Genomic DNA, 27294 nt, shown 5'->3' with positions numbered 1-27294 from the left:
AAAGTGTTCTCAGAGCTGGTAAAGGTGCAGCTAGTTTGAATGGCTTTGTATACTGCAGGGTAGCTGCTGGATTTACTGCAGGTGAACTACAGTCTGATTTAAGGGATTATATTTACCATCAGTAATCAGAATCTGTAAAGTAATTGAAGAGATTAAATACATGTAGTGGAGTAAAAGTACAACCTTTACCTCTGAGTTTTAGAGGAGTAGAAGTACAAAGCAGCAAACAAATACTCAAGTAAAGTACAAGTACCTTTAGATTGTATTTTAGTATAGTACTTAGTTACTTTACACCAAGAGCTCAGTACTTCTCCCACCTCTGGAAGTGGGCGTGGTTAAATGTAACCCGGGTTGACAGACTCTCGGCGGAGTGAGACCTCCTCCCTCTCTGAACGGTTCCACTACGTCAGGTCTTCCCCCCGGGTGAAGATGTCTGCCTCGGGTACAGGCTGCGGACCCGCCTCGGGACCCGGGTCCGGGGCTTCGAACCCCCGAAAGTTTAGCGAGAAGATAGCGCTGCACACCCAGCGACAGGCTGAGGAAACGGCCGCCTTTCAGGAGGTCATGATGGACATCACCTCCACCAGGGTGAGTCTGCTACGAACTGCCCGGAGGATCAGAGGCCTCCCCGGGCTCCATGAGAGCCTCATTATCCGGCCTCCACAAGGAGTTCTGCTCGGACCTCACGGTGTAAAACAGCCGCTCAGAGGCTCTGTTTCCCGGCTGGAGTGTTAGCTGCTGTCCGCTTCCGATGCGGAGTCAGCGGAGTTAGCATTAGCGTTAGCCACCGGGGCTAAGTGTTGTTTACTCTGAGGTGGGAGAAGTACTCAGATCTTCACTTACAGAGGTGTAAAGTAACTAAGTATATTTACTCAAGTACTGTACTTAAGTACACTTTGAGGTACTTGAACTTTACTTGAGTATTTCAATGTTATACTACTGTGTACTTTTACTCCTCTACATGTATTTAATCCCTTCAGTTACTTTACAGATTCTGATCACTGATGGTAAATATAACCCCTTAAATCAGACTGTAGTTCACCTGCAGTAAATCCAGCAGCTACCCTGCAGTATATAAAGCATTCAAACTAGCTGCACCTTTACCAGCTCTGAGAACACTTTAATGATCAATCATTATAAAACATATCAGAGATATTATTCTGAAATGGACCAATCAGACAATGACTACTTTTACTGTCACTACTTTAAGTACATTTAGAGGAGAGTACTTTCTACTTTCACTGGAGGAACATTTAGAATACTTTTACTGAGACTGAGTATTCCTACACTCTGGTACTTCTACTTTACTCAAGTACAAGACCTGAGTACTTCTACTTTACTCAAGTACAAGATCTGAGTACTTCTACTTTTACTCAAGTACAAGATCTGAGTACTTCTACTTTACTCAAGTACAAGACCTGAGTACTTCTACTTTACTCAAGTACAAGACCTGAGTACTTCTACTTTACTCAAGTACAAGACCTGAGTACTTCTACTGTTAGTGAGTACCAGAGCTGAGTACTTCTACTGTTAGTGAGTACCAGAGCTGAGTACTCCTGCTTCAGCTGATCTCAGTGTTGAAGCAGGATGTGATGCTTCAGACCTGCAGCACAGAATACCAGGTTTATTCTAATTACTCCGTCTGGCTTTTCTGAAGTGTTCCAAAGAGTTCGTTAAAGATTCTGAAGTTGAGATCGAGCAGCACGACTCTCTGACTGGACTAAACCTGCGGGTGGTTTATTCTTCGGTATAATACCTTTTGTGTTTTGAGTTTTATCAAAACGTTTCTGCTTAACCTTCCTCCTTCCTCGAGTCAACACGCACATTTTCTCTGTAGAAAGCTTTTGCTGTGTACTTTTTTTATGGATTGGTTTTGGCAGCTCTAACTGAGGCTGAGCATGATTTAAATGGGAGCTATAAATCCCAATAATCCCAATACAGCTGCTGGGCTTTCCTCCGGTGTTTCAGGCAGGAGTGCTGCAGGATTACGGGGATCATTTTGTGTTTGAATATCTGAATTCAGGCTGGTCAGTACTGTGCATGTTGCTGTTGGTTTGAATCGTTAACATTTTCATCAGGTGTGATTTTTGTCATTTTGTGTCGTGATTGCGTGTTTTCGTCTTTGAGCGCTGTGAAAAGTGCCAAATAAATATCCTGTTTTATTATATTATTATTATTGCTGGGCATGACATACTAATATGTAACTTTGGAAAGTTAAAATAGCCTTTCTCTTTTAGTTTTCTCATTTCAAAAGCTAATAAAGATGCAATTAAAGCACAATTCTGTTCAATTGCATCTTAAATAATCCCTTTGAGGTTGAGGCTTCCTTAATCTGGAATTCCAACTCACCAGCCTCCACTAAAACCTGAAGTATATAAACTTCCCTTTAATGTTCTGAACCCACAGAGCTGCTGCTGATGCAAGTCCAGCTGTTTAACATCCAAGCAGACTTTTTCCTCTTGTGATGAATCAGCTTTCACTTTCCGGATGAATCACCGTAGAGCGAGCGCTCAGTGCGATGGATCAGTCGCCTCAGACTGACGTCTCACCATCGATAACGTTATTAAATAAAGCTCCGGACGATCTGCTGCCTCCTTAAACACGCAGCAGCCCTTTCCCTCTTTAGTGGCAGATTAACAGACCAAAGCAATTCATTAAACCGGACGTGTTCATCGATAGTCAGCGTGATGGATAGTCGTCTGAGAAGAGCTTCTGACAACACCCCCTCATTTACTGACAACACCGCCCTTATGGGGTCTGCCTCTTCTGGGAAATCCTTTGTACCCCTGTCCATAACACACACACACACACACACACACACACACACACACACACACACACACACACACACACACACACACACGCGCTCCAATCAGCTAATAGCATCTGTGTGTGTGTGTGTGTGTGTGTGTGTGTGTGTGTGTGTGTGTGTGTGTGTGTGTGTGTGTGTGTGTGTGTGTGTGTGTGTGTGTCTTGCTAGCAGCCGTAGCTCCTCTTTGGAAGCTGTTCAGTATTGATATGCAGTTTCTCTTCCAGACATCACACACACTTTAAACTGCAGAAATCAGAGGCAGCAGTTCAAAGCAGCTACTAGAAGCAGTACTCGATTCTCTTACTTTACTTAAACAAAGTAGTAAGGTCTATAAATACTGTGTGAACGTGCGACATTAGCAGCAACATCTCCTGAAAGTACCACAATAAAAGCTATAATGCAGAATAAAATCTACTACTGATTTATTATTACATTTTCAAAATAAAAGCTCCCCTTTGTATGTAGTAGACAGAATCCCTTCATTTGTTATCAAAAGGCTTTTATTTTGAAATAGTTGCAGGAAAGTGTTTAAGTAAAAGGCAGGGACTTGCAGCTCCTTTCATGCAGTATAGGCTTCTTAATACGGCCGTCACGTTCTCCAGAATTGATGTATCTTCTAAACAAGATCAGCGCCACAGGATCACCTCATACTATAGTTTCCAAAAACCCCTGGTATTAATAAAACTAATCACAAATAGATGTTTTTCCCAGACCGTGCAGCCCTAGAAGGCAGAGCGTTAAATATTGTCTTTGTTTCAGACATTTTTTTAAATTACTTAGGCTCTTTTTAGAAAACATCAAACCATAAGTAGTTTTATTTTGGGAGTCTTTCTCCGCTCACAGTCCTACCGCCTCGGGCAGGAACGGGGACTTTCTGAGCTTCACTGAACTAAAGGGTTTGGTTTAGGATTGGTGGTGAAGTCTGAGCGCAGCTTCAATCTGTTTTAGGGCAGAGACAGGGGCACCGAGCTGCGACAGCATTGCTTCCATCTCCTGCTCACTGAGACAGCTTTTCAGCAGATTCATTCAGAGACGCCTGATTGACCTCACTGATCAACTCTGACCTGCTGATGTTCTGGTTCCATTTCAAATGAGCAAACATGATATATGCTATGATGCATTACTGTACGACTAACCTACACAATATTATCTTCTTCTGCTGTTCCCTTTAGTGTTTACTTCCTGTCTGTCTTCTTCTGCTGTTCCCTTTAGTGTTTACTTCCTGTCTGTCTTCTCCTGCTGTTCCCTTTAGTGTTTACTTCTGTCTCTCTTCTCTTGCTGTTCCCTTTAGTGTTGACTTCTGGTCTCTCTTCTCTGCTGTTCCCTTTAGTGTTTACTTCCTGTCTGTCTTCTCTGCTGTTCCCTTGCTGTTCCCTTTAGTGTTTACTTCCTGTCTGTCTTCTTCTGCTGTTCCCTTTAGTGTTTACTTCCTGTCTGTCTTCCTCCTGCTGTTCCCTTTAGTGTTTACTTCCTGTCTGTCTTCTTCTGCTGTTCCCTTTAGTGTTGACTTCCTGTCTGTCTTCTTCTGCTGTTCCCTTTAGTGTTTACTTCCTGTCTGTCTTCTTCTGCTGTTCCCTTTAGTGTTTACTTCTGGTCTTCTTCTCTTGCTGTTCCCTTTAGTGTTTACTTCCTGTCTGTCTTCTTTTGCTGTTCCCTTTAGTGTTTACTTCTGGTCTCTCTTCTCTTGCTGTTCCCTTTAGTGTTTACTTCCTGTCTGTCTTCTCTTGCTGTTCCCTTTAGTGTTTACTTCCTGTCTGTCTTGTTCTGCTGTTCCCTTTAGTGTTTACTTCCTGTCTGTCTTCTTCTGCTGTTCCCTTTAGTGTTTACTTCCTGTCTGTCTTCTTCTACTGTTCCCTTTAGTGTTCACTTCCTGTCTGTCTTCTTCTACTGTTCCCTTTAGTGTTGACTTTCTGTCTGTCTTCTTCTGCTGTTCCCTTTAGTGTTCACTTCCTGTCTGTCTTCTTCTACTGTTCCCTTTAGTGTTGACTTCCTGTCTGTCTTCTTCTGCTGTTCCCTTTAGTGTTTACTTCCTGTCTGTCTTCTTTTGCTGTTCCCTTTAGTGTTTACTTCCTGTCTGTCTTGTTCTGCTGTTCCCTTTAGTGTTTACTTCCTGTCTGTCTTCTTCTACCGTTCCCTTTAGTGTTTACTTCCTGTCTGTCTTCTCCTGCTGTTCCCTTTAGTGTTTACTTCCTGTTTGTCTTCTTCTGCTGTTCCCTTTAGTGTTGACTTCCTGTCTGTCTTCTCCTGCTGTTCCCTTTAGTGTTGACTTCCTGTCTGTCTTCTTCTGCTGTTCCCTTTAGTGTTTACTTCCTGTCTGTCTTCTCCTGCTGTTCCCTTTAGTGTTTACTTCCTGTCTGTCTTCTTCTGCTGTTCCCTTTAGTGTTTACTTCCTGTCTGTCTTCTCCTGCTGTTCCCTTTAGTGTTTACTTCCTGTCTGTCTTCTCCTGCTGTTCCCTTTAGTGTTTACTTCCTGTTTGTCTTCTCCTGCTGTTCCCTTTAGTGTTTACTTCCTGTCTCTCTTCTCCTGCTGTTCCCTTTAGTGTTTACTTCCTGTCTGTCTTCTCCTGCTGTTCCCTTTAGTGTTTATGAATCCTATTTGTCGTGCTCTCCACAAATATATGAAATGCTGTTTGAAAGGTATTCCACTGTGTTTTCTGAGAGATGAAAGCTAAAGCTGATGTTAAATGGACTGGACTTCTTTCCGCGGATTGATATGACTGCACACAGTCCTTAGATCAGAGCGTCCTCCTTAGCAACGGTCTGCTCTCCTTAGCGACGGCCTGCTCTCCTTAGCGACGGCCTGCTAGCGACAGGAGAGATTATTATTTTGGAGTTTGTCGCTTTGTAAAGTATGGTGTTACTGTGTCACAGCCTGCAGACTAACAGTGGTTGTCGTCTGAGTCATAATACGTTGTTTGTTTTGTGGTTAGGAAAGACGTTCTTAGAAAGAGGACATTGTTAGTCTTTTACACATCAACAACAGTTAATGCCATCTTTCCTCCTGATGTAGCAGAAAAAAGACAGAGTAATATTTCTTTTATTTATCAAGAGTTGAATTCAGTTGTTTTAGTTAAAATAGGATTTACCATTTGACTGTTTTATGGAGATTGTTATTATAATTATCCAAAAACATTATACTGTATGGTTGAATATATAGAGAAGGGAAGATTAAGTTAAAAAACTATGGATAGAAATATACAATAATCACATGAACATATCATTTCTTATGAAAACAGAAGTAGCGAAAGTGAAAATCTGCCCAATGTACAATATAAGAGGGATCACAGGGATTGTAGTCTTTGCAGTCCATTTACATGCACTAAAACTATAGAACGCACTACAGGAGAGGGAAAAGCCCAAGAAGCAGGACAGGGTCCAAGTTTGAAGTTGCATCAAATGGAAAGAATAAATGAAGTGAAGTACTCGTTACTTCTTTTACTCCGTTATTTCCCGTGCAGTTTCAGTTCTTCTCTCGGTAAAGATTAAGTTTTATCATATTTTTTGTTTCCTGTCGCAGCTGCAGGCCCAGAAGCTGCGTCTGGCCCGGACTCAGGGACCGTACTACGGAGGCTCACTGCCCAACGTCAACCAGATCGGCAGGATCCCTCAGGACTTCCAGGTGAGCAACCTCCAGCTGTTGGATTGGTTTTGATTAATTTTACTCAAGTACAAGATCTGAGTACTTCTACTTTACTCAAGTACAAGACCTGAGTACTTCTACTTTACTTAAGTACAAGATCTGAGTACTTCTACTTTACTCAAGTACAAGATCTGAGTACTTCTACTTTACTTAAGTACAAGATCTGAGTACTTCTACTTTACTCAAGTACAAGATCTGAGTACTTGTACTTTTACTCAAGTACAAGATCTGAGTACTTCTACTTTACTCAAGTACAGATCTGAGTACTTCTACTTTACTCAAGTACAAAATCTAAGTACTTCTACATTTACTCAAGTACAAGATCTGAGTACTTCTACTTTACTTAAGTACAAGATCTGAGTACTTCTACTTTACTCAAGTACAAGATCTGAGTACTTGTACTTTTACTCAAGTACAGGTCTGAGTACTTCTACTTTACTCAAGTACAAATCTGAGTACTTCTACTCTACTCAAGTACAGATCTGAGTACTTCTACTTTACTCAAGTACAAATCTTAGTACTTCTACTTTACTCAAGTACAAATCTTAGTACTTCTACTGAAGTACACCTGAACTTCTCCCCCTCTGCCTCCCTCAGGGCTCCTTCCCCTCCTCGCTGGAGTCCACTCGCTCCACCCGACACCACGGTCTGGTGGAGCGAGTGCAGAGGGATCGCCGCTTCATCTCACCGGTGCGACCGTACCGCAACCGACAGGTATCCTTCCGTGTGAAACTGCACCTGAGACGAGCTGTGAGCAGTGTGTGGTGTTTACCTGAGTCAGTTTGAAGACATCAATTGGCTGATTCTTTTCACACCAAATAATTAGTCATTAGGCGTAGAGAGAATGGATGGAAAGATGATAATAATACCGGATTGTTTGTCGTCAGATCGAGTCGAGCATTTTGACTTCACAGCAGCTCCATTTGCACCATCAACAAGGACACCACCTAAACCTGTCCAGATGAGTGAATGATTACAAATACTATGGATGTTTCAGATTCAGTTAAATCTTATTTCATTTCGGGTTAAAGTAATATTATGATGAAATAATAATAAATACACTTTATTTCTTAAAGCATTTCCAAAAACGATTTGCTTTACAGAGACGAACTGCGGCCCCGGGGTCCTTTATGGATCTGTGCAGTGTGTGAGTTCAGCCTGAACAACAAACAATGCCCCGCTGTCAACCCCTCACACAACGGGTGGCATTTGATCTCGCTGAAATTCACTTTCTGTCATCGGGTCTATTTTTAGGGCTTATCAGCAACAGCATTACAGTCAGTGTGTCCCTGGGCGAGACCCCCCGCCCCAAGGTGCTCCGGTGGGGCTGGTCCTCAGAAATGAATGTATGTAGGTCTCTTTGGATAAAAGGCTGACACTTCTATACAAAGAGACCTACATTCAAAAACCATAGAGAATCAAACTCCGAACAACAAGGACAGGTCGGATATATTCACCTCAAACCAGTCCTCCCATCATAGAGCTGGTGGGCTAGCTGCTCACCAGCTCTATGGAAACAGATGCGTTTTCAGTTTTTGACGGAAGATCTGCCGAGTCTCTGCTGTCCTGATGTCAACGGGGAGCTCTTTCCACCAATCAGGAGCCAGGGTAACAGACCGGCGTGTTGTTGAGGGGTCCCATTGCAGAGATGGAGCAGCAAGCCGAGCGCCGTGCACGTGCTGGAGTGTGTGGTTCAACCGAGGCCTGGATGACATGTTTCACTTTGAGCCCCCTCTGCAGCCCGCTCCTCCTCCCTCCAGCAGAATCAGCGTAGGCCAGCGTCAGCGATCGAACCCACCCGTTGCTCTGCCTGGGATTCTCAGGTGGGGGGTTTTCCTAATTACCATCACAAGTTTCACAGAAACGCCTCTGTCCCCGGAGCTGCGGGGGTGGGATTTAGGGATGGATAGGGTCAGGCCTACAAGTATACAATTCTTTGTGCACGCTATTTTCAGAATATGTTTGACAGATTATCCCAATGCAAAGTGTGTGTGGGGGGGCGGTGTCCCCAGCGCCCCCAGTATAAATGAGGCCTATGATCAGGATGCTTGTGTTTCCTTAACTCTGATCTCCTCAGGTGGACAACTCGCCGTATAACTCCGCATATCTGTCCCCGCCTCCGGACCCCAGCTGGAGAAGGTAACCCGCCCCACACACACACACACACACACACAGACACACACACACACACCACGCCCCCCCCCCCTCGCTTTACTTCCTGTCTGCCATGTTTGTTATTTCTGAAGCATCTTGACTCCTCTGCTCGCACTGCTCCTGGAAACCTTTGTGAAGTCTGAGGGACGCCCCGGAGGACAGGAGGGGGAAACGCAGCGTCCAGCTGTCTGCAGATCCTCCAGACGAAGCTTTGAAATACCGAATAATAAAATAGTGAGAGCAAAGAGCAGTTCCATCTCCCGGCACGCTGCTGGGCTGCTGCTGGCGTTAGCTCGGCTTGTTTCTCTGGTAACTTCAGATCCAGTGCGGGAGGATTTTACCAGCAGCTGAAACGTCTCCTCTTCTACAGAACGAATTGCATGATGAGTAACACAGATACACTCGATAAAATAAGCCGTCAAGTGTCTTTAATGCAGTTTGGTGGACATATGGTGGAGGGAGTGTGCGCTAAAGGCTAACTGTAGCAACAAATTAAAGAAATCAGGCACTAAATAAAAAAACATGCTCAGTCTGATGCGTCTCCAATATTCAATCCTTCAAAATAAAAGCATACAATGCTCTTTAAATAACTAAAATAATCACAATAAAGAATGATTCATTTAAAATAAACAAAAACAGCTAGAAAAATAATATTTCATAATAAAATAACATGAGTTAATATATAATGTTAGCTTGTTTCTCTGACACTTTGATCCAGACGTCTGAAATCCTTCAGGCTCTAAAATAGATGCACGGTAAAAATGTTTTACAGTCTGAATCAAAAGTCCATTTATGATACGACGCTGACGCCATTACAGGAGACCAGAGGGAACTAAATACAATCTGAAACCCATGACTGGTTTATCAAAATTAAATGGTAAACGAAGTTATCTGACTAAGAAGTGAAGTAAATGTGTGCCTTTTTTATATCAGGGTTCTTTCTTGTAAACAAACCAACAAAGTCCATAGGGGACTTTTCTTGGGAACTGGAAGGTCACTGGTTCAAGTCCCTGAAAGACCAAGTGCTACCAGTAGGTGAGCGAGGCCCATCCTTCCTTATTGGAATTATTTGTTATTTACATTTTATGCTTTTATTTTGAAGGGGAAAAGCAGCATCTAACTATAGAAGCACTCAGATCTCTTCTCCTGCATTTAAGATTACAAGAGTATTGGCAGTAATGAAAGTACTCATAGAATCATATGTAGTATTTAATGAAGTACTTCAGGTGTTAAGCATGTACAGGCAGTCAGGATGGGGGGCGACGCTGAGGCTTCACCAAGGTCTTCACGGCGGTGTGTTCCTCCGCAGCACTAACCTCCAGACAACTAACAGGAAGTGGATTTTAGCCGGGGCTTCATGGTTTTTGAAAAGCTCTCAGTTCTTCTTTCTCGGAATCACTATCCTTTTTATTTCTGTGAGGATTTTCCTTCTGTTCTCTGCAACCTTTCATTTTTCACCACCCCGCCTGCGTCCTGCCTGGAGACCCTTCCTACAAAACACAGACAGACAGACAGACAGACAGACACAAGTCTACACTAACACACATGTACAGATTGTCATGCACACACACAGTTTTTAATAACTGTGTATTCAAAGAGTCTGAAGTAAGATCTTTAAAGAAGAAAAGAACCGGAGAGCTGATGGAATATTAATCTGCACTTATTTATCTTTAAAAACACTATTTAGTGAATCGCTCAAAATAGTTCATTCAAAAGTTTCTTAGAAATGAACTTTCTCTCCCTTTTGTCGGTTAACTAAATATTTCTCAGCTGTGGACAAAAGAAGATGCTTAGGGTCGGCATCATCGACATTTTTCCGCCCTTAACGAGTAATCGAGGAGAGGATTCACAATAAGAGAAACACTAAGCAGCAGATAAGTAAACCCTGGGCCCTTCAACTCAGACCTGATCAGAAACCGCTAAGAGGAAAACGAATATAAATGCCTGTCAAAATAAAAGCCTTGTGGTAGTTTGCACGGGGCTACAAAAAGTCCCACTCAATAAGATCTAAATCACGGCTTCTGAGGCAGTTTTGTTTATATTTAAACCAGACCAGGCGCTGGAGAAGTGACAACCAAACGATGGATGACATCAGCAGGGCAAAAACTACGTGCTGAGAGCGGAGCAAAAAAACCAAAAACAGCGAGGGTTTGTGCTTACAGCAACACGGAACGGTCCCGTAGGATCCTCTTTCTCACCAATATAGGACAGGTCTCAGATATACAGTAGACGCAGCCTGTCGCTGATTGGCTGAAACACCAAACAGATCCCATAACCCCCTCTGTTTCAGCTTGGTTCCTAAAGAGCTGATTGGGTGTCTGTAGCTTTAATGCCAATGAGCTGTTGCTGGCCACGCCCCTCTGAGGTGCTTCTGGCCCCATCGTTGACCTTTAAGGACCTAAAACTTCTTATTTTCTCTTAAATAAACTCGCTCACTGCCTTCATCTTCCTCCTCTGCTTGCTTTTCTGAGCCCGCCTCCTCCTTCCTGCTGCTTCTTTTTTCCTCTTCCTCTCTCCGATGTTTTTCCCGGTGGTAACTTTTTTGTTCTTGTCGATCATAAAAAGGAATTGGTCCGGAAACTTCCCCGGGGATAAAAGCCAGTTGTTTCGTCTCCCCGTCACTGCACTCAACAGGTGAATCCTCCTCTTCCTCCTCCTCCTCCTTTTTTACTCCCTTCCTCCAGCGCCTCCATCAGAGTGGAAGTGGAGGACGAAATAATGAAAACATGTTGGGTGCAAAAATGAGAACCCTGTCGGGCTTTTATTTTGAAATGTGTTGTTTCTTCTTCCTTTTGGTGACTCGATTAAGAGATCTTTTTTGCAGCCTCACACAAATTAAATTAGTCTCAAATCTGCCTCTCTTTTTCTGTTCTGTAGTAACACCTGTGAGTCTACCGTATACCTAAAACTGTACTCTGTGGTGATCGTGTTTTCTCTGTGTATGTCTGTTTTGTTTCCTGGCGTGTCCTTTTTAATGTATTATTTAATAAAGGTTTCAAATGGCCAACTTTAAATGTTATTTAACGTGCGCAGTCCCTGTTGAAGAACGTAATAATAATGTTGTTTGGAGAAGAAGCTGTCGGATGTAGAACTAGTTATTTGTGGTTTCTGTCCGAGCTTCAGTGAAACAAGTCTGACTGAGGGTTCCACACCCCCTCTCAGCTGAAGCCAGCCTCACAGGTCTGACTGTCAAATATCACAGTGGGGATTGAAACAGCGTCGGTCTCAGAGAGAGATGTTCTGATCCAAGTGTTTACCTTTGTATTGGCTCTCTCGACCCGCAGGACTAACTCTGACTCGGCACTCCACACCAGCGTGATGAACCCCCCCCCGGGAGACCCCTTCTCCACAGGGGGCCACCCCCTCACCCCCCAGAACAGCAGACGCTCAGGTGAGGCAACACACACAAACATGAACATGAACACGCACACACACACACACATCACCTCTAGAGACAGAAAAACACACTTCTCTTGTTTAATCTCTGCAGGGAACACAGGGATGTTAGCCCCGCAGACCATTTACATCCACTAAAACCTATAGAACATACAGGAGAGCAAAATAATCTCCACATATTAACACCACTTTATGATTTCTGAAGAAAAATAGCTAATGTTGGGCTATAAAGGAACTACAGCACGGTCACATGACTTCACGTCTCCACCGCTAAGCTAAAGGAGGCTAATGTTGGGCTATAAAGGAACTACAGCACGGTCACATGACTTCAGGTCACCACCACTAAGCTAAAGGAGGCTAATGTTGGGCTATAAAGGAACTACAGCACGGTCACATGACTTCACCTCACCACCGCTAAGCTAAAGGCGGCTAATGTTGGGCTATAAAGGAACTACAGCACGGTCACATGACTTCACGTCACCACCGCTAAGCTAAAGGCGGCTAATGTTGGCTATAAAGGAACTACAGCACGGTCACATGACTTCACGTCTCCACCGCTAAGCTAAAGGAGGCTAATGTTGGGCTATAAAGGAACTACAGCACGGTCACATGACTTCAGGTCTCCACCGCTAAGCTAAAGGCGGCAAATGTTGGGCTATAAAGGAACTACAGCACGGTCACATGACTTCAGGTCTCCACCGCTAAGCTAAAGGCGGCTAATGTTGGGAGTGATGGCGTTTAGTCGTCTCATTTAGACTCTTGTTAGCAACAGCTGTTTTTAAATCCATCAGTGGGGGTTTACTACTTATTTTATGTCGTAGAGTAAAAATCCCTTCAGCTTGTGTTAACCACAGATCTTATTTCAGGATAACAACCAAACACACTTTCAGAAACCATTGACCTCCGGACCAGGGGAAAGGAAGTCCTTAAGTGCTGAGTCATGTTTAAGGACTGGTTCCTGCAGCAAGGTCTCTTGAAACCACAGGGACAGAAAGTGAAAGTGGTGTGATGTGTGTTTTGTCTTTCTTCTGTATTTTGGATGTGGTGACTTGTTCAACGGTTCACAAAAGTCTCCTGTCTGAAAAAACACAGAATATAAACAGGTTGTCCTTACAGGAAGTTCTGAGTATAAACTGTGTGTGTGTGTGTGTGTGTGTGTGTGTGTGTGTGTGTGTGTGTGTGTGTGTGTGTGTGTGTGTGTGTGTGTGTGTGTGTGTGTGTGTGTGTGTGTGTGTGTGTCATCCTGCAGGGCAGAGTGATGGAGAGGGCAGAAGAAGTGAGTTATACACACACACACACACACACACACTCCAGATATCTTCGGTATATTTTAGCAGAACATAAACCATCAGATCGGTGAGTAACAGCTCCACTCCTGACTGAGACTCAAAGCAGGAATGTGTTTGCATATTGATTTTTGTCCCTCAGTGTTTCCGTACCCGGTGCCCCCCATCGAAGAGAACATGTTGGATGAGGGGAAACTGCTCAAACCCTGGGACACCAAGAAGGTGAAGATATTTATAATTCTGTTCTTTTTTAAAGTATTTCTGTTCCCTCCTCATTATCCCCATCCTCTCCATTTTCTAACTGCCTTTATTTTATTAACTTTTCCATATTCTGCTTTTTCTGGGGGGGTTTTCCCCTCTCCTGTTGTGTGTCCCATTAGGTTTCAGTGCCTGTAAACGGTCTGCAAGGGCTAAAATCCCTGTGTTCCCTCCACTAAATGAAACTTTAAACCCTAGCTTTAATTCTTTATTATTTTCCAGTTGCCTCTGTTGTCGTCCCGGCCCAAATCTTGTGAAGTCCCTGGCATCAAGTAAGTTTAACACACACACACACACACACACACACACACACACACACACACACACACACACACACACACACACACACACACGCATGCACACACACACACGCACACACACACACACGCACACACACTATTTACATACCATAAGTTGTAAGTACAGTACTGTATGTAGTTGCTAAACACTACTGCCCCCCCCCGTCTCCTCAGCATCTTCACGTCTCCGGAGCAGCCGTCCACTCCGGCTCACGGCGTTCCGTCAGCGCTGAACACCGGCGGCTCGCTGCCCGACCTTTCCAGCCTTCACTTCCCGTCGCCGCTGCCCACGCCGCTGGACCAGGACGAGCCCTGCTACCCAGGATGCACCTCTCTGAGCGGGGGCAGCAGCACGGGGAACCTGGCCTCCACCCTCACTCAGCTGGGCATCAACGCCGCCAACGCTCAGGGCGGCAACGCCAACTTCCACCACCACACGCCAGGTACACCTCCACCCGTCTGCCTGATCCGTCCCTGAATGAATCCCTTCAGTGACTGAAATATAACCCCTTAAATCAGACTGTAGTTCACCTGCAGTAAATCCAGCAGCTACCCTGCAGTATACAAAGCCATTCAAACTAGCTGCACCTTTACCAGCTCTGAGAACACTTTAATGATCAATCATTATAAAACATATCAGAGATATTATTCTGAAATGGACCAATCAGACAATGAGTACTTTTACTGTCGCTACTTTAAGTACATTTAGAGGAGAGTACTTTCTACTTTCACTGGAGGAACATTTAGAATACTTTCACTGTGACAGAGTATTCCTACACTCTGGTACTTCTACTTTACTCAAGTACAAGACCTGAGTACTTCTACTTTACTCAAGTACAAGACCTGAGTACTTCTACTTTACTCAAGTACAAGACCTGAGTACTTCTACTTTACTCAAGTACAAGACCTGAGTACTTCTACTTTACTCAAGTACAAGATCTGAGTACTTCTACTTTACTCAAGTACAAGACCTGAGTACTTCTACTTTACTCAAGTACAAGACCTGAGTACTTCTACTTTACTCAAGTACAAGACCTGAGTACTTCTAGTTTACTCAAGTACAAGACCTGAGTACTTCTACTTTACTCAAGTACAAGACCTGAGTACTTCTACTTTACTCAAGTACAAGAACTGAGTACTTCTACTTTACTCAAGTACAAGACCTGAGTACTTCTACTTTACTCAAGTACAAGACCTGAGTACTTCTACTTTACTCAAGTACAAGATCTGAGTACTTCTACTTTACTCAAGTACAAGACCTGAGTACTTCTACTTTACTCAAGTACAAGACCTGAGTACTTCTACTTTACTCAAGTACAAGATCTGAGTACTTCTACTTTACTCAAGTACAAGACCTGAGTACTTCTACTTTACTCAAGTACAAGACCTGAGTACTTCTACTTTACTCAAGTACAAGACCTGAGTACTTCTACTTTACTCAAGTACAAGACCTGAGTACTTCTACTTTACTCAAGTACAAGACCTGAGTACTTCTACTTTACTCAAGTACAAGATCTGAGTACTTCTACTTTACTCAAGTACAAGATCTGAGTACTTCTACTTTACTCAAGTACAAGACCTGAGTACTTCTACTTTACTCAAGTACAAGACCTGAGTACTTCTACTTTACTCAAGTACAAGACCTGAGTCTTCTACTTTACTCAAGTACAAGACCTGAGTACTTCTACTTTACTCAAGTACAAGACCTGAGTACTTCTACTTTACTCAAGTACAAGACCTGAGTACTTCTACTTTACTCAAGTACAAGATCTGAGTACTTCTACTTTACTCAGTACAAGACCCGAGTACTTCTACTTTACTCAAGTACAAGACCTGAGTACTTATACTTTACTCAAGTACTGATCTGAGTATTCCTCCGGCTCAGTGAACCTGGTGTTAATCGTGGATCAGAGGCTAAGTAAAGAGCAGTTAGCTCAGGAAGTGTGTGGGTGAGAGGATGAGATAAAGAGGGGGGTGTACGGTGGGGCCAGACGCTATAATTAGCCTTCAGAGAGAGAAAAGAGAGGAGGGTGGTTCTTCTTTCTTTTAGGGGCGGAAGTGCAGTCGGAAAATGTTGCCGTGTTTTTATCGTACGTGAGGCTGCAGCGACCGCGGGCAGGAAGCTGCAGCCTCACAGCAAGAGAGCTCAAGAGTCATAATAGAAGAGCTACACCAGGCTGGTAAATTCAACAGTTTGAATGTAGCACAGCCTTCAAAACCAGGAATAAAAGCCCTAAAAGTAAAAGTGTAGTATGGATATAATATCAGTCTGTCGTCCAGACCCTCACCCACAGGGTTTCTGAAAGAAGAACAAGAGACAGCAGGTCAAATATTAACCCACATTTACAGGGTCCCAGCTGTGTGCGTCTCTCTTTAGTGTCCCCTGGTCTCCAGCTGTGTGCATCTCTCTTTAGTGTCCCCTGGTCTCCAGCTGTGTGCGTCTCTCTTTAGTGTCCCCTGGTCTCCAGCTGTGTGCATCTCTCTTTAGTGTCCCCTGGTCTCCAGCTGTGTGCGTCTCTCTTAAGTGTCCTCTGGTCTCCAGCTGTGTGCGTCTCTCTTTAGTGTCCCCTGGTCTCCAGCTGTGTGCGTCTCTCTTTAGTGTCCCCTGGTCTCCAGCTGTGTGCGTCTCTCTTTAGTGTCCCCTGGTCTCCAGCTGTGTGTGTCTCTCTTTAGTGTCCCCTGGTCTCCGTTGTGTTGGAGCTTCTTGCAGCGTTTGGTTTCTGCAGCTTTTAGTAAACTGCTCATGTTTCCTCTGCTGAATGTTCTCTAGATGCTGCATGTGTTGAAGAGCTGCTGCAGATGTTTCTGCAGGAGTTCTGGTTTGTGTTTCTATATCTGCATCCTCTCTGAAGCTGCAGTTCTTCCTGATGGAAGAGATTTGGGGCCAATGTAGCGCGTTGGCACCTGTGGGCCACCGTAGTTATCACGTTATTGATATTATGCATCTACTGAGTGTGTTTAAATAAGGTGGAGGAGGGTGGAGGTGTGTTTGGGGACTTGAGGATGTTTTCACCTGCAGAGATCATCTGGGGAAGGTTTGATCCCCGATAACTCTCCGGAGATAAGATCCATGTGAAGCATTGTGTCCCAATAATGAGGAGGTTTGTACCCGCTGTTTACTGCAGTGGAGCAGCTCTTAAAGGCTGATGGATGACTTTTGTTGTTGTTGTTGTTATATATATTGTTGTGGTACATGAAGGTCACGTTACTGTTTCATAGGACTCCTGGTTATGTTCATAAGGTTATTATGTTTATTTATTTTCAATTATTTGGAAAAAGAGTTGCAAAATTACAAAATCCTCTTCTGGGTTTTATCTAAACCAGTATCAGGGTGTGCGCCCTCAAACCAAAATACAGATTCTGAAATGTTAAAGTGATGCCAGGAAACAATCTCTCTGTTGGTCAGAAAGGGTTTAATGAGTCAGATATGGAGATGGGGTCAGATGTCTGGTCAGACGGCAGAGACAGCTTACGGAGAATAAAGAGGGGATGGATGTCCGGTGGGTCTGCGGGGGACGAGTGGCAGGCAGCAGGCTGACACTGAGACTGAGATTTCTGATCCTTTCTTTTACTCTCCTTTTTTCTGGAGAGGAAGTAAAGAAACCGGAGCTCTGGATCTATTTGTTGTTGGAGGTGCGATATATGACTCACAGCTTTAAGACGTGAAGACAAATTTCATTTATATTTTAAAAGGAAGACTTCAGACATTCCAGTATCACACTTTTTTATATCTGACACTTTTGCTATGATTCCTTTAAAGCAGCAGATCAAATGATCAATGAAATGCCTTACAACGGATGTCAACAAGTAACTCTGCCCTTTTTTACATGGTATTGCACGTGGGGCTCTTCTCTTCAGGGTTGGATTTTGAGACTTTTGCCTTTTTTTGTCTTTTTTTCATTCTGGTGCAAAGAAGACATCCAGGAGTTGATCGCACTGTCTGCAGATTTCTCCTGAACCCAGCAGCAGTTAGCATCACATAGCGCCTCATTAGCATATTCAAACACAACCCGTCAGAAACGTGTGATATGAAAAGTAATGTGTGAATGTCAGTGGTGAGGTGGGGGGTTCCTGGATCTGTTATACTGTCTGATGATCTCTCCCTCCTCAGGTCTGCTGGCGTCCCTGCAGAACACGCTCGGCAACCCCTCCCTGCAGTCGTCTCTAAGCAACCCCAACATCCAGTCGTCGCTCAGCAACCACTCCTTCTCCAACTCTCTGAGCTCCGCCTCCCTGCACTCGTCGCTAAGCAATCCCTCTCTGCAGTCCTCGCTGAGCTCCTCCCCCTCGCTGCAGTCCTCCCTCAGCAGCCAATCGCTGCACTCCTCCCTCAGTAGCTCCTCCCTGCAGTCCGTGTCCAGCGGTAACCCCGGATACGGCGGTGGCGGCTCCTCCTCCTTCTCACCATCCCTAAGCACCTCCCCACGGAGACGGGCGCAGCTCTCCCCCCTCATCCTGCCCATGGGGGGGGAGTCCCGGAGGCATCACTCCAAACAGTTCTCCCCCACCATCTCCCCCACGCTGTCCTCCATCACACAGGTAACGGCGACACAGGAAGCTACTCTGTGGAGGACGCCTGCCGGTATCAGGGGTCCCTCCTTCATGACCTTCACTTATTTTAACCGCTTACAGACCAGGTCTGTGGTCTCTGTTAGAAACCTTAGACGTCAGGCTGGCTGTAGAAACAGAGGAGAGCACTGAGAGTACAAATAAAGTACGTCATATTTCTGATCAAGTTTTGATCCTGAAAATATCAGAAATGGATTCAGCGTCCTCAAGAACACAAATATGTCCAAATCGGCCAAACCATTTCAAACTACTGTATAAAAGCTCATTAATGCAACTCATGCTGACTGTGTAAACCCAACATCTGCAGGTTAGCCTCCGGCAGCTTCTATGAGCTGGAGACCCCTTCTCTACATTTCTATCATAACTTTCTGAGGTCTTTTTTACCCCCCCCCCCCCCCCCATCCACAGGGCGTCCCTCTGGACACCAGCAAACTTCCTCTGGACCAGCGGCTCCCTCCCTACCCGCTCAGCCAGTCCCACCAGCACCAGCAGGGCTCCCAGCAGCCCCCTCCCATGAGCCAGCAACAGCTGCAGCGCCTCCAGCAGCCGCGGCCCAGCGCTCAGCAGCAGCAGCTCCACCTGCAGAACCTCCGCAACTCCCACAGCCAGCACCTGCACTTCAGCTCCGAGGTGGGAGGAGGACTCTGATCTGTACTCAAGTAGAGGTTGAAGTACTCAGAGAGAGGGAGAGAGGAGAGAGAGAGTGAGGAGAGAGGGTAAGGAGAGGAGAGAAGAGAGGAGAGAGAGGACAGAGTGAGGAGAGAAGAGAGGAGAGAGAGGACAGAGTGAGGAGAGAGTGAGGGGAGAGAGAGCATGAGGAGAGAGGAGAGAGAGAGGACAGAGTGAGGAGAGAGAGGACAGAGTGAGGAGAGAGTGAGGGGAGAGAGAGAGTGTGAGGAGAGAGAGAGAGGACAGAGTGAGGAGAGAAGAGAGGAGAGAGAGGACAGAGTGAGGAGAGAGTGAGGGGAGAGAGAGAGTGTGAGGAGAGAGGAGAGAGAGAGAGGACAGAGTGAGGGGAGAGGAGAGAGAGAGTGAGGGGAGAAGAGAAAGGAGAGCGAGTGAGAGGAGAGACTGAGGAGAGAGAGAGTGAGGGGAGAAGAGAAAGAGAGAGGAGAGACTGAGGAGAGAGAGAGGAGGTGTTCTTGGAGTCTCAGTGTGATGCTGCTCCAGACTCCAGTATAGAATGATAGCAGCGAGGTGTTTCCTCTGGTAACCAGTTAGAGAACAACAGCTAGCTCGGAAACACTTCTGAAATAAGATATTTTTATAAGCAGATATTTTACTGAGCTGGGAAACTCCTTTTGATCTACATTTGACCAGAATCAGGAATCTGTCACATCGTAAGCCACAGACGCTCAAACGTCTTCTGTTTTCTGATAGAAGTGTTTACTCGTCTAAAAACAAAGAGCTCTGTCTCCTGCAGTGCTGCTCCTTCAGCTATGTCTTTATCCAGAGCGAAGACATGTCCTCCCAGATATGAGACGCGTGTCCCGCTCAGGCTTTCACAGTGTGTGTCTCCAGCAGCAGCAGAGGCCGATGGGCCAGCAGCTGACCACGGGGAACTCTCAGCTGATAAAGAACGAGCGGCCGATGGATCAGTGTGTCCAGGGCTCCTCTCAGTGCCTCGTCAAACAGGAAGCGGAGCAGCGAGCCGGCGGCCCCCCCCACCTCCAGCAGATCAGCCACTGCCTCGCCACCGACCTCTACAACGTGAGAGACTGATCTGCAGTCAGAGTACAAGTACTCAGATCTGTGCTGCAGTCAGAGTACAAGTACTCAGATCTGTGCTGCAGTCAGAGTACAAGTACTCAGATCTGTGCTGCAGTCAGAGTACTTGTACTCAGATTTGTGCTGCAGTCAGAGTACAAGTACTCAGATCTGTGCTGCAGTCAGAGTACAAGTACTCAGATCTGTGCTGCAGTCAGAGTACAAGTACTCAGATCTGTGCTGCAGTCAGAGTACAAGTACTCTGTCTTGTATTTTAGTAAAAGTAGAAGTACTCAGGTCTGTACTCCAGGCTTCCTTCAGGACTCTGGTCCAGGTCCTGAAGGAGGTGTTGGATCCTCTGATTTATTTTGTCCTCTCTCAGGATGCCTTGTTCAACTCTCTGCTGGACGACCCCTACCTGAGCCTGCAGCTCACGGGCAAATCCAACCAGCAGGTAACTCTATCTCACACACACTCACACACACACACACACTCTCTCACACACACACACACACACACTCACTCACTCACTCACTCACTCACTCACTCACTCACTCACTCACTCACTCACTCACTCACTCACTCACACACACACACACACTCTCACACACACTCACTCACTCACTCACTCACTCACTCACTCACTCACTCACTCACACTCACTCACTCACTCACTCACTCCTCACTCACTCACACTCACTCCTCACTCACACACACTCACTCACACACACTCACTCACTCACTCACTCACTCACTCACTCACTCACTCACTCACTCACTCACTCACTCACTCACTCACTCACTCACTCACTCACTCACTCACTCACTCACTCACTCACACACTCACTCACTCACTCTCCCTCTGACGGACTTCAGGTCTGGGATCTAGCTCTGTCTTTAATGTGGGGGTTGACTGGTGACCCTGTCTCTGACCTGATGCCAGCAGCTCATACTGGTTATAATGGTTATCATCCTCCTCCAGTTCTCCTGCCTTGAATCTGTTTTCTGTGCTCCAGTTTTCCGCAGAGAGCCCGGGCGACTGTCTCTCTCTGAACCACGCTCTGAGCTCCGATAAGAACCAGTTCCCCTCCAACAGCCAGGTGCCCCTGGACCTGCAGGACAACCAGAACCAGAACTACTGCGGGGGGGACGGACGCCTCAATGTGCCCAACATCATCCTCACCGGTGGGTTTATCGGGCGATATAACGCCAGCGGCCGATGTGCAATGTTTCAGCGCCGATTCCAAAGTAGAAGTAAATAAAGTACATTTGGAAAACAATAACGATATACAGGTCAGAGCAGAAGATAAACAACAACATCAATAATGAAGGATATCTATCTATAGAGTGTATACATGGAATACACAGTTTATATCCAGGGGTCAAAATTAAGCCCCACCCACTTTCAGGTGTAAATCCTGCATCAGAGCGAAGCTGAAAATAATAGTGTCTTCAGGGCTTAAAGCTGCTGAGTCAGATATTGCACCTCCAACAACAAATAGACCCAGAGCTCTGGTTCCTTTACTAGAGTAAAAGAAAGGATCAGAAATCTCAGTCTCAGTGTCAGCCTGCTGCCTGCCACTCGTCCCCCCGCAGACCCACCGGACATCCATCCCCTATTTATTCTCTGTAAGCTGTCTCTGCCGTCTGACCAGACCTCTGACCTCTGACCCCATCTTCATATCTCTGGACTCAGTAAACCCTTTCTGACCCACAGAGAGATTGTTCTCTGGCATCACTTTATATTTTACGGGTAAATCTGTATTTTGGTTTGAGGGGGACGCCCCCAGAGAGAGGAGCAGAGACCCTGATACTGGTTTAGATAATTGAGTGTTCCTGTGCTCTTGTTCTTCCATGTTTAATTCCTTTCCCCTCCCTCCCTCTGCAGGAGACTCCCCCCCGGGCCTGTCTAAAGAGATCACCAGCGCTCTGTCTCACGTCCCAGGCTTCGAGATGGACCCCTTCTCTCTGGATGACCCGCTCCGGATGGACCCTATGGCTCTGGACATGCTGGACGGGGATCTGATGCTGGCCGACCCCGCCGTGGAGGACTCCTTCAGATCTGACCGGCTCAAGTGACACCCCCCCCCACCCCCACCTTGCGCTTGGGAGTAAAACCTCCAAGCGTCTCGGCGAGAGGACATTTCTCTCCTGGACCTGAGAGAGGGGGAGTTTACCGTGACAAAAGCTCTCGCAGTTCTTTAAGTCCAGATGCGCCCTCTGCTGTGTCTCCATCCGCGTACTTCGGTTCTTCTCACACCAGCTGGTTTGTGCGTCCCAATGCAAAGTACAGCACTGAGGACCGGGGGGCTGTAAGTGAAGCACTGTGAGGAACAGTGTACACCATGTGACCTCTCTATCCCAAATCATACTACGACTCTGTGGTCCAAAAGAAGCAGAGCCCTAATTTGGGTCAACACGGTGGTGAGTCAGTGTTTTAGCACTTCCTGTCCCCTTGTCTGGAAGTCAATGGTATTTTGAATTATTTTTGGTGAGATGCCTGACATCAAGGCGTAACGTACCACTATACTCGTGTCCGAAAGAAGCCCCGTGCATTATCCAGGTTAATTCAGCAGCACGAACAATCGCTGCTAACCAGCTAGCTGGCGGTGTGTGTGGTGTAAGACAGGTCAGGACACACACGGTGTACTGAAGGAAGTACCCGGATTGAGACACAGCGCTTCTCTTGCGGCATTAGCTTGTTCGACCTGCATGTCAAGGAAAAATGCACTCGCGTAAATGCAAAAACAACACGCCGGCTTTATGTAAAAAGAGCAGTCTGTAAAACCAGCAATGCTTGTGCGGTCGTTAAGAGAAATATGCACCCTGAGGATCTGTCCCACTGCTGCAGGGGGGAGGACGTGCGCTCCCAGTACTTCAGGTGAGGGGCTCGCCTCCTCTGCTTTATCCGCCACTCCAACAGGAACTCAGCCATGACTTAGAGGTCTGTATATTTTTTTAAATAAAAGCTTTCCCTGCTCCGACAGTCACAGAGGTCCCTGAGGTTCTCCTCAGAATAAAGAGGGTACAGCAGGTCAAAGGTGTGTTCAGTGCGTGCAAAGCCCCCGATATGCTGCTGCTTCTCAAGCGACTTCCTCCTTGGTGTCCCATTAAAACCCTCGTGTCGTCCTGTGGTCACAGACGAGGCTTCCCTCAAAACGCCCGAGCTTTTCCCCCAGAGTTCCCGGATAACACGTCATAATAATATTTGCAAATAGACTTTGAAGGGCCTCAGAAAGATGGAGAAATGCGTAGATTTTGTGAATTTTATCAGTAATTTATTTACACCTGACCTTTTTTCACTCCATTTTGGGTGATTTTTGGTGTAAAAAGATGAGCAGCCCCGGTTCAAATCAAAGGAGAAGAAGAATAAACCCTTATTGGTCCCACAGAGGGGAAATGTACATCCTGCATCTGACGCCTCAGAGTGTTGGGAGCAGTGGGCTGATATGTAAGCCCGGGAGCAGGGTAGGGAGCGGTGCCTTCAAGGACATCTCGGTAGCACTTGGTCTTTCGGGGACTTGAATCGGTGACCTTCCAGCTTCCCGACAAGTCCCAACGGACTTCGCCAACACCGTCCTAACTCTCCGCCAAAACTACATTTGGTTTAGAACAGGTTTGTTATTGATTCACACACCGTTTAACACCATCGTTAAGCCGCAGAACAAATATTCCAACAAGAGAAAACTCCCACACCGACGCTGGGTGTTTAAGAACTACATTTGAAGGGAGAAAGACACAACAAGAAATTTACCCCGTATACTTTCCACAGGAATATGACAAGAAAAGTAAAAATCCTTAATGGATATTAAAAATGAGTCAAGAGGGAAAAAATTAAGTCTGTTACACAGAGGACAAAGCCGCCACACTTCGGTTTCTAACTAATCCTATTTCAGTCCAAAGAAGACTGCAGGCCCGGCCCTGAATCACGGCAGACCCGGCCCTGAATCACGGCAGACCCGGCCCTGAATCACGGCAGACCCGGCCCTGAATCACGGCAGACCCGGCCCTGAATCACGGCAGACCCGGCCCTGAATCACTGCAGACCCGGCCCTGAATCACGGCAGACCCGGCCCTGAATCACTGCAGGCCCGGCCCTGAATCACTGCAGGCCCGGCCCTGAATCACGGCAGACCTGGCCCTGAATCACGGCCGACCCGGCCCTGAATCACTGCAGACCCGGCCCTGAATCACGGCAGACCCAGCCCTGAATCACGGCAGACCTGGCCCTGAATCACGGCAGACCCGGCCCTGAATCACGGCAGACCCGGCCCTGAATCACGGATCCAAATATCTAAAATAAATTGTTGAATTTTCCTCCAGAGTCACCAAAAAGAAGCTCGTGTTTTTCAGGTTAGCCGGTGTCCGATGTGATCACAGGCCTTTTACACCACCGTTACATCTTCACTTTCCTAAGCCTGCTTGTTTTTAAAGGTCCTGTATGATCCTCCTCTTCATCAGTATATCGCAGATCCCAGATATATCCAGAGCCTGTCTCTGATTGGCTGAAACCCCAAACAAGTCATCCTCCATAACCCCCCTCTGTTTCAGCCCTGTTCCTGAAGTGTGTAGCTTTGAATGCTAATGAGCTGCGGCTGGCCACGCCCCTCTGAGAGCTGATTGGTTTAAGGCAGGGGTGTCCAAACTTTTTTCACCGAGGGCCACATACAGAAAAACATACGGAGAGCTGGGCCCCTGATAGAGGAGAATATCGCCTCATAAGTGAAGTTATAAGTTAGCAAAACAAATCAGATGTAGGAGAGTAATGCGTGATACTTGAAAACGCTTTCAGAAAGAACAGCCTACATCCCGTCTGTCTTCAGGGTTCATTTGTTCTGTTGCAGCTCATCCCTTAAAACAGGAGCCTCAGAGTGCTGATAATCAGAGGGAACATGAAGGTCACATCTCCAGCTGGTTATAGAAATAAATTACTGGGTTTTTTATCAACTCAGATTTGTTAGAGAATGTTTTAGATTCTAAATGACTGACTTTATTTTAAATTGGGCTCATTAATATATCTGAACATATATCTGAGAAGTAAAATATAAGAGCAGCAGAAGTTTGATTTGTGGGCCGTATTCATTATGCTTTTAGAATGTGCTGAGGGCCGATTCAATATGGCCTGCGGGCTCATTTGGCCCCCGGGCCGTAGTTTGGACACCCCTGGTTCAAAGAAACTCCAAGAGGAGCTCCGGGTGATCAGGTGGGGGGGGTTTGGTTATTGGCTAATGGTTGCACACCCCAAACGAACATTGTGACATCACAGAGCGGCCAAACTGATCAGCTGATTTTCAGTCTGGCTTTTATAGAGACAGATCAGGACAGAAAGAGAAGGGGTCTTTGTCCCTGAGTCTCTGAACACTGGGGGGGGGGGGGGGGCGCATGCTGATGTGTTGCATGATAGGGGACCTTTAAAGAAAATCTGGCCTTCTTTGTCGAACCTTGTTCTGAGAGTCGGAGGTTTGGATGCAGATCTGCAGCGTCATGTTTCCCACACATTCCCCTTCGAGCCGAGGGTCTCGCTGACGATGCATCGCCTGCCGTCGCCTGAAGTGCGTTTTTTATATAAACATTATGCATTTAAATGATGAAGCTGAATGTTAACTGCATATGTGAGCGGCTTCTCTGTTACTGAAAGAATATTAACGTGTACAAAGCTGCATACCTGTCCTGTTTGAACGCTTTACCGCTGCCTTCAGCTTCTTAAAGGGCAATCCACCAATGTTCATCTACTACGTTTACCACAAAGTGCCAAGAGAGACTCCCCGTGCGCACCGCTGTGAGATCTAAATATACCCAAAGACTATTTTCATCTTCATCGATTAATCTAGCGGATATTTTTCTGATTGAAGTCTGAATAGTGTCTGAAGAAGAGATAGGTGTTTAAACGCAGCAGAAGTGAAAGACTTTTCAGAAAGACTTCCACAAACGATGCACATCAACAGAATCATAGTGTCTTCACGTCTTAAAGCTGTGAGTCATATATCGCACCTCCAACAACAAATAGATCCAGAGGTTTCTTTACTTCCTCTCCAGAAAAAGGAGAGTAACAGAAAGGATCAGAAATCTCAGTCTCAGTGTCAGCCTGCTGCCTGCCACTCGTCCCCCGCAGACCCACCGGACATCCATCCCCTCTTTATTCTCCGTAAACTGTCTGCCCTCTGACCAGACACCTGACCCCATCTCCATATCTCTGGACTCAGTAAACCCTTTCTGACCAACAGAGAGATTGTTTCCTGGCAGCACTTTAAACATTTGAAGGGGAAAATCTGCATTTTCTAGATTTACAACTACAAAATCCTCCTATTTGGAAATCTGCAAAATGAAAAACGCCCTCCTGAAACTTCCCACTGCTTTTTCAATAAAAGTTCAATAATATTTAATAATTAAGAAATATCCGTTAATCACGACGTCTGAAGGACGAGCAAATGTGACATTTTGCCTTCTCAAAGCAGAAAATCCAACCTTTGATCGTTTTAGACCTAAAGTACACGAGATGAAACGGCAGATTGATGGATGATGAAAATAGTCTAACTGTCCGTAGAGAAAATAAAGGAAAGACTTTTATCCATAGACTTCATTCAACAATTTTTGGTGGGATTGCCCTTTAACCCCGGTCACTGTGATTGACAGCCCTTAGCCCCGCCTCCGCGCGTACCTGCACTTCCTGTCCGAGCAGAGCAACATATTTTTATCTAACAAAAGGTAGAAAAAATCTAATGATTATTAATGTTATTCTGACTATAGAGACGTTTTATTTTTTAATCCAAAGTGGTCTGTCTGTATATAATTCCTCAGATAATATCTTTTAAACAAGAAAATAAATACAGTATATTTAAGACGAGAGAAGAAGAGGAGGAGGAGGAGCTTTGAAGAGTTTTTGAACAACAGCTTGTATTTGTGTGTTTTAAATATGTCTTGTGATATGTTGCCCCCCCCCCCCCATGTTTATTTCTGAACATTTTTGGGTTCTTTAAGTTTTTTATTTGAGATTTTCTTTTTTTCAATAAAACGACTGTCCCTATAATTTTATATTTTCCATTAAAATCATTCATAATAAAAAACTGGAACACTGAAGTTAATTTCTATAAATCAGATGTGTCTTTATCTTGTCAAAGTAAAGACGTTTTAACCTTTAGACTAAAGAAGAGGGAAAATGCAAGCAGCTTTTAT

The 27294-nt window shown here is 45.5% G+C and overlaps 1 protein-coding gene across 5 annotated transcripts; it reads left to right on the top strand.

The window, feature by feature from the left end:
- Positions 1 to 416: 416 nt before the first annotated feature.
- On the top strand, positions 417 to 27191 carry LOC134862253 (CREB-regulated transcription coactivator 2). 5 transcript variants are annotated; one of them, XM_063880050.1, is made up of 16 exons: positions 417 to 588; positions 6330 to 6431; positions 7050 to 7166; positions 8530 to 8591; positions 11172 to 11240; positions 11891 to 11997; positions 13252 to 13278; positions 13431 to 13510; positions 13769 to 13818; positions 14020 to 14288; positions 17957 to 18384; positions 18823 to 19044; positions 19939 to 20124; positions 20504 to 20575; positions 21138 to 21306; positions 22010 to 27191. In XM_063880050.1, the coding sequence occupies exons 1-16, from the start codon at positions 430 to 432 to the stop codon at positions 22198 to 22200; spliced, it is 2310 nt and encodes a 769-aa protein (XP_063736120.1). In that variant the 5' UTR covers positions 417 to 429; the 3' UTR covers positions 22201 to 27191. The 5 variants fall into 5 exon arrangements, with proteins under 5 accessions (XP_063736120.1, XP_063736119.1, XP_063736122.1 ...); XM_063880049.1 differs by having other exon boundaries at positions 19936 to 20124; XM_063880052.1 differs by lacking the exon at positions 7050 to 7166 and having other exon boundaries at positions 19936 to 20124.
- Positions 27192 to 27294: the final 103 nt, after the last annotated feature.

Source organism: Eleginops maclovinus, chromosome 3, assembly GCF_036324505.1.
Source record: "Eleginops maclovinus isolate JMC-PN-2008 ecotype Puerto Natales chromosome 3, JC_Emac_rtc_rv5, whole genome shotgun sequence".
Classification (NCBI taxonomy): domain Eukaryota; kingdom Metazoa; phylum Chordata; class Actinopteri; order Perciformes; family Eleginopidae; genus Eleginops; species Eleginops maclovinus.
This window is presented reverse-complemented; position numbering and strand designations above follow the sequence as displayed.